This window comes from Phoenix dactylifera, chromosome 11 (assembly GCF_009389715.1).
Source record: "Phoenix dactylifera cultivar Barhee BC4 chromosome 11, palm_55x_up_171113_PBpolish2nd_filt_p, whole genome shotgun sequence".
Classification (NCBI taxonomy): Eukaryota; Viridiplantae; Streptophyta; class Magnoliopsida; order Arecales; family Arecaceae; genus Phoenix; species Phoenix dactylifera.
This window is the reverse complement of record NC_052402.1, coordinates 15,135,730-15,145,902: the sequence shown is the minus strand read 5'-3', so window position 1 is coordinate 15,145,902 and position 10,173 is coordinate 15,135,730. Positions and strand designations below refer to the sequence as shown.

Sequence of the window (10,173 nt, the reverse complement as noted above, 5' to 3'; positions counted from 1 at the left end):
GGGAGATCCGGAGGCATACACCCCAAATTAATCTGGGAATTGGCCAATCAGTTCGCCGACGAGAGTTTGTGATCGTATGATGGATGGAACGTAGACGGATCCAACGGTAATCCTGGAAACAATCACGTTGACTGGCTTTACTTATCATGTGCCGACGGTTTAACGCAAGGGGGAGTGGACACGAATCATCCGATCACGGAAGAAGAGGTAAAGAACCTCAGAACTAGAAGTCGGTTTTTTTTTTTTATCATTTTTGCGCCTCTCTTTCTCTCTCTGAGAGTTATTAGGGGTTGGGGGGTGGGGGTCGGAAGATTAGGACATGGATTTGGGGGGGATAGAGGCAGGAAGAGGGAACGATATTAGATCGGAATTGAAGCGATATAGGTTAGGTTGACGCAAGATCGGATTGAGTGATGCATGGATTTAGTGGATTTGGTGCGATTAGTGGGGAATTGGAAGGGAATCGGAGTAGGAAGGGAGGATTTGTAGCGATTCAGGGGATTTGCTCTTTGGTGTTGTAGATCTTGGAGGGGTTCTGAAGTTTTAGGGGCTTTGCAGATCCAAACTTGGACCCAAAAAGAGATATAGTGGAAAGATGAGATTTTGTAGCTGGAATTATAGGAAGATTGTGGAATAAGTGGGCAATTCGGTTGAATCTCTTTGGGATGAGGGAGATTGGAGGAAATCAGTAGGAGACGTTGAGCATCGACGAGTACAAATCATACAAGTTATCGTGTATATTCCAAATTTTAGGTATGCATATTTTCTGCTTCTGAATATTGTCTCATTTCCAGACATTATTTGTTTTCCAGTGATTTCATTTCATCTCGTTTTATTTTATTTTTATTTTTTTTTGGTGGAGGGGGTGGTGGGGTGTTTTGAATATAACTTTTAGGAATACATCAGAATCGCCTGCAGTTCTAATTCTTAATTGTTAGATGATTATTTTAGCTGTTGTGATTTGAAAGAGTCTTACTGGCCCCTTGTCGTGGTGGCTTCCAGTGACGGGACTTTGGCATCTCAATAAATTTTGAATTGGGGATGAAACATAAGCACAATTGCTGAGATTGTTATGCAATGTCGATATGTACACAATGCCCCTTTTTTAGACTTAGCAGCGAAAATGTAGTGGGTGAAATCTTCAAGGAGATATGCTCCATTGCATTTTGCAGGGAATATGGCAACATTGGTTGATCCTCCAAATGGCATGGGAAACCGTGGGAAGCACTACTACTCCATGTGGCAAACCTTGTTCGAGATCGATACGAAGTACGTGCCTATCAAGCCTATTGGAAGAGGAGCTTATGGGGTTGTCTGCTCGTCCATAAATCGAGAAACAAATGAAAAGGTTGCAATAAAGAAGATCCACAATGTCTTTGATAACAGGGTGGATGCACTTAGAACGTTGCGGGAACTGAAGCTCCTTCGACATCTACGCCATGAGAATATTATTGCTTTGAAGGACATCATGATGCCAGCCAATAGGAAAAGCTTCAAGGATGTATACCTAGTTTATGAACTCATGGATACTGATCTGCATCAGATTATCAAGTCTTCACAGGCACTCTCTAATGACCACTTCCAATATTTCCTCTTTCAGGTATGGGTCCTCCATATAGGCTTCCTAGAAATGTATGTTTCAAAATAATTATTCCTACTTAGGATCATGGTATTTGAAATTATTTGCTATGGAAGAGAGAAAATCTGTAAATATCTGTGTGATTAAAATTCTATAGTTGGTTTCTAATGTTAAGACTAACCGCAAAGTGGTGGTTGATAGGAAGAAGTTTAAAAAAAAAAACTGTTTAGTATAAGGATCTATAAAAGTTTCAGGGCATTCAGGCACTGTTTTTGATGCTTCCTATCACTTTGTTTCCATATCAAGAGTGTGAGATGAGAAACTTTATAACCAGATTTGTTTCATTCAACTGGCATATATATAGTCAATTTTAACAGTAAGAAGACAATCTGACTTATGAGGCTATTCGCAGGTTCAGAGCGACTAAAAGAAAAGAAAAAGATAAACAGGAGAGAATGAAAATGAGAAAAAGGAGGAAATTCTATAATGAACTCTGTACGTTCAAGTGCTATTTAATGACTTTATATTCAAAGTGAAATGTTATCAAAATAGTGCTGCATTGGCATGGATTTGGGAATCTGAACCCGACATATGTTCTGGTGTACCATTCGACAATGCAGAAAAGATATCAAATTGCACTTAAAATCTAATTTTTAATACAATGTATAATTTAAGTTATATGATAAATTATATTAAGTATCAGTTAATCGTATGTTATATGCTAACTTATAAGCAATTGTATGTAGTATGAGAAGATTTGACTATTTTATCATTGATCTCGTGCAAATAGTTGCGGAAGAATCATTAGTTAGGTCACAGTTTGTGAAATTGTTACTCTTCTTGGATTGTTAAAAAGCGTAATTTTGAGCTGGGCCTTAGTTAACAAGGTACGGATCCATTAATTATCGTATCACATTTATTTTTGGGTTTTGTAGCCTAGGAAATAGATCAGTAATGAACTTTGGCTATTTGGTGTTATGGGTAGACTGCTGAAGTGATTTTATTAAAATAAAAAATTCTGCTTGGTCTGGTTCCAACTGGCCAAACGCATGATTCTTCCCTTCTCTTTCTTACTTCCATCTTCATTCCTTTTTTATTGCTTTTAATTTCCTTAATATTAGATACCCTTCTTTATCTTTGCTTGTTTTCATTGTAGGTCTATTTTTAGTTTCTTCCAAGGGAGTATTATTCCAGTTTTGTTAGAATATATTTAGCACTCTGTTTTGACCTTTAAGATTTTATAATGTTTCTGTCCGTGATAACCATATCAAAGTGGTTCTAGTTGGAATTCTAAAAGTTGAGGTATGATCATGTCCCAGTCACCGGCAGGTATGGTAAATACCACAGTACATACCATAGTGAGTCATTGTACTGTCAGGAGTGGTTACAAGGGAGGGAAGAAAGGTGTCAGAACACCATTAAACTAGGTACCCAGTGGTACAGCTTTGATCCGAGCTGGTTTACCCATGAATGGTCCTGAAGGGGTGCTGGTTACTGATCACTGGCTGGAACATGCTGTTCTGCCCAGTTTTTGAATATTTCGTTCTATATATCTCTGCTATGATCATTTATATTTGTCTTTCCGCAAAATCTCTGGTGCTGGACCAACCCAAAATTCTTCCTTTACATTGATATTGGTTAACACATTTGTGGTCTACATGATAAATTTTATTGCATGTGGATTTCTTCTTCAATTTCCATGCATAAAGACTGCTGCGAAGAGAAGGATATGTTATGCAGTCCCAACAAGGTTCAAACATGTTGGGCTGCCTGATGTACTTATCTACATGAGTGCTCAGATTTCCTTTTTTGTCCCAAATTTTTGTGACCAACCATGTTATGTGAGGAAGCATATCAGCATATTAAATGTCAAATAACTTGTGTTGACTTGTTCTTTTTTTTTCTTCTTCTTTTCATTTTATTCTTTTAAAGATAGATTTAAAATCATTTTCCGAAGCTACAAACTGTCTATTTACATCAATACATCAATGAAGGTGAGCAAAAATAATTACAAGTAATGCACTACTCATGTTCAAGTAATCTGGAGGGTGTACTGGACTGGGAGCAAATTATTTTTGTTCCCCTAAAGTTCAAATTATAATAGGAGAGTTGGATATGAATGGATATGACCTAGTAGTTAAATAGCAAGGAGCCACTATACAACTTCAATACAATGTTTATCAAGACCATCAAGGAAATTTCAGAAGCCTTGGCGATAATGTGCTCAGCATGGTTTCTAGTGCTGGTCCATGTTATTTGGCTGGCATGAACCATCCCCACCAGTACAGGCACCCTCAGCATGGGTCAGCATGACACCTATTAGTTTAGTTCTTAAAATATTTTTTTAACAGAAAAGATATTAAATCTTTCTTTTAATACTTTTTTTTTTGGCATGGTGTAATGTGCTTCATGGTATGCACTTGCTGCACCAGCTGGTGGTTGGCATGCCCACCAATAGTCGCACTTGAAACCTTGGTTATCAGGTGGAATTGTCACATGGATATTTGGCTGATCTCTATAAAATCACATTCACGATAAGAATATCAACCACTGATCAAGTAGTATGATTTTTGGTGGTCAATTTGAGTTGGATTCCCCTTTGTAATGATTAAACAAAAGAATGAATTTCAGGTTTCCAAAAATCTTCGCAAGGTTGCATTATAAGCATGAAAACATGTTAACCCTCAAACTCACTAGCTCTGAAGCATGACCCTCTTTATGTAAGGTGCACTCCCTTGGACAGCACCTTAAGTGGATCATCCTGTATTTCTTTTGGTTCTAGCTGTGGTGAACCCTTGAGAAGTCATGAAGAGTATAACTTTTGTTAGAATCCTGGTTATTATGTCATTGGATGAAGATGCCTTTTCATTGTTGGCATATTATTATATATCAGTTTGTGTTTATTTTCTTGTCCAGCTTTTTATGCTATTCATTATCAATAGGCAGGAGAGAAGATGTAGGTCGAGCTCCAGGGAAAATTAGCATGATCAGGATGTTCTTGATGCTTAGTTTAGTTCATAAGAACTTCAAGTCTCCATCCTTCAGCGCTCCCTGAGATGAAGAGAAAATCATCCTGTTGAAAAAAAGACTTGTTGCAGCTTCAAACATTACCATCCTACCAACTTCATTTGGTGATCCTGCTCTTCCATCTACTACATTGCTTTTGGATGCTATAAATCATTTTTTCAATATTTGGATCCTAACAAACAAAATTCTGGATAGGTCATAGTACATGGAGTAGACTGAAGTGATTTTGTTAATTTGCAACACAGAGCTCTAGAAACATAGAAAACATACAAGTTGGGGGTATGCAATTTATTTCATAGAATGACTTGATGCGAAGCCAGACTAATACAACTGGTCAAAAAGGAATAAATCTATTGAACAATGAGAAATAAATATCTTCCAGCATCATATAGTTAGAGGCTTTAGACTTTAGGCCCACAAGGCCTATTTCTTGAAGGTGGAGTGAGCTAGATACATGCAAGTGTGAGCAATATACATGCGCTAATGAAAGTTGGTACTTGGTAGAGTTAGTGCAATGAGTTATTTGCTTTTGCTCAAGGTGTTAGGCCACTATGGCTTTTAGATGCTCTAGTTGTGATGCTTGATTTCCCTGTACTGGTTGCATATGCTGACTTTGGGGTTAGGTAGCCCAAAGGGATTGTACTTCCAGGTTCCATGGACTCTATCGTAGCCCCTTATGATTCAACATGTTCTCCTTGACCACACTAAGCCTCTAATAGAGGATGTCAGTATAGTTGAGATTTCTCGTAGTATAGATTTTGTTGGTACTGATTCAAGTTGAAGATGAACATAGACATAGTTGAGTCAATTGACTCATTGGCGGCTGGAAGTCATCGATGTAGGTGTTGATACTAAGTATAACCTCGAGAAATTTTGCCACATGAAGTTCCTCTAGCTTCTGCCTTTGCTTGTGGATCTAGTTATAGATTTCACAGAGAAGCTAGATTGAGCAAAAACAGGAAAGAACCACAGAATTGATGGCCAAGATACACTATCATAACTAGTTTTTGGAAATTGGCATTCAGAACCCAAAGATCATGCCAATTGACAGTTCATTGGCCCCAGATTTTGTTCCCAAATTCCATCATTTTGAGGGTTAATGGGAGCCCAAATGTGGAAACTTACCTTTCTAGGTCATTTGATTTCTTAATTTCATAGGCCAAGTGAATCCAAATCATCTTAGAATTTCATAGGCGCATCGTACATGGTTGGAGATTCATGATTTTACTATTTTTGGTAAGATTTGCAAGGGGGCTTATCTATATAAGGTAGCTTAGTGATGGTTTAAATATAGGCTTGGATCCTGATTGATGAAATTATCATAAAGTAGTTTCTTCCACTTTACCTCTCTTCCTCATGCTTCTTCTCTCCCCACAGCACATGGGTAAGCCTCCACCACTTATCAAGGCCTTAATAAGAGTAGATAGGCATTTAGTTCCTCACAGAGGCCCCTACAGGACTACCCATCAAGGCTTTCTATAAACCTTCTGTGTCTAAATAATCTCTTGATACACTTTATAGATTTATGATATACTTTCTTTCCAAAGTACATTTCAAACAAGATTCAAATCTCTTTAGATGTCAAGGAACATAATATTATTGAATAAATCCAGACTAGTCTGGTGCCATGTCTTTAGCTGAGAGCTTTTTTGACTCAGGTTCTTCCAAATATAACTTATCTTGCCCTTACTGGCACACACTTAATGCATAAAACAGTTTAACCCCTTCAGTCTCTTTGATATTATAAGAATGTTGGCAATGCCACTAAAGAACGATGTTCTTTGGTTTGGCACTTAAAAGATATTGCTGCTCAAGACTTATACCTGCAATAATTATCTGTTATCTAGATCAGTTCTCAAAAGAATAGCACATATATGCTGATTCAGATTATAACAACAAGAGAATATCAAGGAAAAATTCTGGATATTCAATTTTCTGTGCATGTGGGTTTGCAGGAAGATATTACGTTCATACAAACAACCCACAGTTAAGACAATGCCCAATAAGGTTGCTTCCCTTCAAAATTTCGAGATCCTTGTGGTTATTCAGCTTATTTTTAAGAGAAATAAGCAAAGGTAGAAGAAAATAAAAGCGGCAATGCAACCAAAAGAGTGGAATTGATCATGTCTTAAGGCCAAAAAAACTGTGGTATATATGAATGTAGAGCTAGCACATGCATTTCCAAAAGGTGCAGCTCTAAGACAAACTATGGGACAATAGAAAGAGAGGCACGGTGAGAGGAAGAAACAAGGAATAAAATGGGACCAAGAAGAGTGAGGACACTAAGAAGAAGAAGATTGTATATTTTGATGCAGCTAGCTGGGTTTACACCTCGTAATGTTAGTATATTTAAGGTGATTGCCTTATTAAGCAGAAATGAGTAGATGCCTCTTCATGGGCAGACACCAATTAAGCTGCTGCTATATGGTGTGGGCCACGGAAGCTAGGAGTAGGAATTAATTATGAGAATTGATGGTGGTAATGATGAGCTTAATAGATGAATGTGTGCATGCATGATATAGCAGAAGATTAAATACCATAATTTTGTGAGCTGTGTTTCAAGATTTGGGCTATTGACTTTAAATGTTTAGTTAAAGGCTTGTAATTGAGAAATTTTCAGGCATTAATCCCAAAATCAAATGCACATGGTGGCTATATGGATTTCAATCTGTTGCGCTTATAGATGATAGAGCCAATTAGTATATAAGTAGTTTATTTTACACACTACTTACAACTATAACCTTAAAAAAACTCTATATATGCTTGCAACATGGTATTAAGACAAGTATGTGAATTAACTAGAACTATGAAGATAAGCAAATTCTTGACTCCTGTCATCGAAAATGACAATTGTCAACATTTTGAAATTAAGTATATATACTGTTAGAAAATATTAGATACACGATACTCCTTGCATCTGTACAGTGGCCTTACTGATTGCTTATTAACCACCTGTAGTTATCTAGACCATCATGCCTGTTATGAAATTTTCAAGGAAATGCAGATGATATGGGTAAAAATAAACCCCAAACACTCTGAAGCTTGGAAGTAGTAGCAGAGCTAATAATTTGGAATGCAGAATTGCTAGTGGTGCCTTTGATGGGTAGCACAGGCTTATCCTTGTACCAATCAGGTTTATAGTGCTACAAATTCTAGAACTGAATTTCACATTTCTCTTGCTCAAAAAAAAAAAAAAATCACATCTCTTTGCTTCAATACTCCTTCAGTGGCCTTCCAGTTTTGTTGTTTCCTGCACTATTTATGGCTTGTATTTCACACTTTTACTGAGCAACAATTTTGATAAATTTTAAGGTTTTCTTCCTTGAGGGAGATGGGAACCCCATCAAATTCATTGAGGATATGCATCAAGTATGAGTCCAGTGACTCTACAGGATCCAAAAGGAACGAGGAAGAAGGAGAACTAGGAGTCTGGGGCATGGGAGAGATAGATTGATAGAGAATAAAGGCCAAAACAAGGTTCCTCTCAGCAGATGAATGGTTTTATCTTTGCATGCTGGATTTCAAACCGACATCCATGCTAAGGCGTGTGACCACTCCTAACATCTTCCACCTGTTTCCTCGTGCTTGAAAATTCTAGTTTCGTTGGAGCCAAACACTCGAAAGCAGTGCAGCCACTAGAATGTCCCATGGTAGGTAGACTTATCTTTAAACATTGTGCACTCTCTAATCTGACTATAATTAAGTTATAGGTAGAGCTCTATTTCTGATTCCCCAACCTCTGAAAAAATTCTTCCAAAGATATCCTGAGAATCAACATTTTGGAAGGGGTATTCCGTGATTTCCTCATGAAATCCACATAGCACAGAGCAGGGTCTACATTAATGTTTCTTCTAATTAGATTGTCCTTTGTGATAAATTTTAAGTTGATCTAGACAGGATAATGTGCGAGAAATTTGCCAATATTGTAGCTTTTATTGGTTCAGTAATTACAGCAGCACTTGTTTCTTGGATGCTTGTATATATGCCTCCCATCAGCTTGTCATCTTTATTCCCAAATTTGCTAGTCATTTATACGGTTGCAGAATTACAAGTTTAGAAAGTGAATTTAACATTTGGCTTGCTGATCATGTCTGAAAGCTCTTTGTGAAGTTTTTGACCTTTGTTCATACGCTTGTTGCTCAACAACCTTTTTGCAATTGTTTTAGTTGCTCCGAGGACTGAAGTATATCCATTCGGCAAACATACTCCACAGAGACTTGAAGCCTGGGAACCTACTGGTCAATTCAAACTGCGACCTCAAGATTTGTGATTTTGGTTTGGCTCGCACGAGTAAGGGGGAGAATCAGTTTATGACCGAATATGTCGTCACCCGCTGGTATCGGGCCCCTGAGCTGCTCCTTTGCTGTGATAACTATGGCACCTCCATAGATGTATGGTCGGTGGGTTGCATCTTTGCTGAGCTTCTTGGGCGCAAGCCCATCTTTCCAGGCACTGAGTGCCTCAACCAGCTCAGGCTCATTATTAATGTCCTTGGCACCATGAATGATGCTGATGTTGACTTCATTGATAACCCAAAGGCGCGCAAATACATCAAGTCTCTGCCATATACCCCTGGTATTCCTCTCGCTGATCTGTACCCTCATGCAAATCCACTGGCTATTGACTTGCTGCAGAAGATGCTTGTTTTCGATCCATCTAAAAGGATCAGTGTCACCGAGGCATTGGAGCATCCATACATGTCTCCGCTTTATGATCCAAGTGCCAACCCTCTAGCTCAAGTCCCCATCGATCTCGACATTGATGAAGATCTTGGAGAGGACATGATCAGGGAGATGATGTGGAATGAGATGCTTTATTACCACCCAGAAGCTGCTTCAGCAAACTCGTAAGAATCATTGCTTGTTTCTAGTAGTAAACTAGAAGCTTCGTTGGACTGGATGTTGATTTTGTTTTTGTTGTTTTACTATTATGAGCTATGCTCGAGAGCCTGTTGTCTATAAATATGCTTGTAACGTATGCATGCAATGTTTGTGGTGTGCAAAACTTCCCTTGTATAATTTTGATGCTTGTATGTCTAAATTTTTTTATATGGTAATCACTTTTTCAATTATATTTTTCATTTTTAGTTTTTTTGAAGTGTACATAAGTGCTAAAATACTACCTTATTTGGTGGGTCATGCATATATTTTAGGATTTTTGAATTGCACCATAAAGTACTTATACAAAATGATTCTTTGAGTTAGAAAGCAATTAATCATATCGTTGAATAGTTGGCGTAGAAGCTTAACCATGGATATACACGATAAAAATGATGATTCTGCAACTGCCTATGATTTTATTGTTAATGAAATGGCAAATTAGGATGGCAGAGGATAGTGTTGTGTAACTTCTTATGTTAAAATGCAAAAAGTTGATATTTACCTCAAACTCTAAGGGCCCTGGAGCTAGTAATGGACTGCAACCTCTGAGAATAGAATCAGAAATGGGCAATCCACACTATTTCCTTCCAGTAGAGAATAAAGTTTTGGAAGAAATTGTGATAGTTATATCAAGTCATATCATATAATCAGTTGGATGCCGAAGATTCTGTAACTCTTATTATATTG

At 37.7% G+C, this 10,173-nt stretch overlaps 1 protein-coding gene across 3 annotated transcripts; it reads left to right on the top strand.

Annotated features, from left to right (window-relative positions):
- Nucleotides 1-9,686, top strand: LOC103709305 (mitogen-activated protein kinase 3-like). 3 transcript variants are annotated; one of them, XM_017843392.3, is made up of 3 exons: nt 1-207; nt 1,173-1,600; nt 8,773-9,686. In XM_017843392.3, exons 1-3 carry the CDS (start codon nt 147-149, stop codon nt 9,454-9,456), a joined length of 1,173 nt encoding a protein of 390 aa, XP_017698881.2. In that variant the 5' UTR covers nt 1-146; the 3' UTR covers nt 9,457-9,686. The 3 variants fall into 3 exon arrangements, with proteins under 3 accessions (XP_017698881.2, XP_008792811.1, XP_008792813.1); XM_008794589.4 differs by lacking the exon at nt 1-207 and adding an exon at nt 259-753; XM_008794591.4 differs by lacking the exon at nt 1-207 and adding an exon at nt 263-753 and having other exon boundaries at nt 1,003-1,600.
- Nucleotides 9,687-10,173: the final 487 nt, after the last annotated feature.

Bases quoted from the DNA above. Each gene is read 5' to 3' on its own strand.
- LOC103709305 (XM_017843392.3), top strand. From the start codon at position 147: ATGTGCCGACGGTTTAACGCAAGGGGGAGTGGACACGAATCATCCGAT. The intron at 208-1,172 runs GTAAAGAACCTC...TGCATTTTGCAG, and splicing joins ATCCGATCACGGAAGAAGAG to GGAATATGGCAACATTGGTT. The intron at 1,601-8,772 runs GTATGGGTCCTC...CAATTGTTTTAG, and splicing joins TCCAATATTTCCTCTTTCAG to TTGCTCCGAGGACTGAAGTA.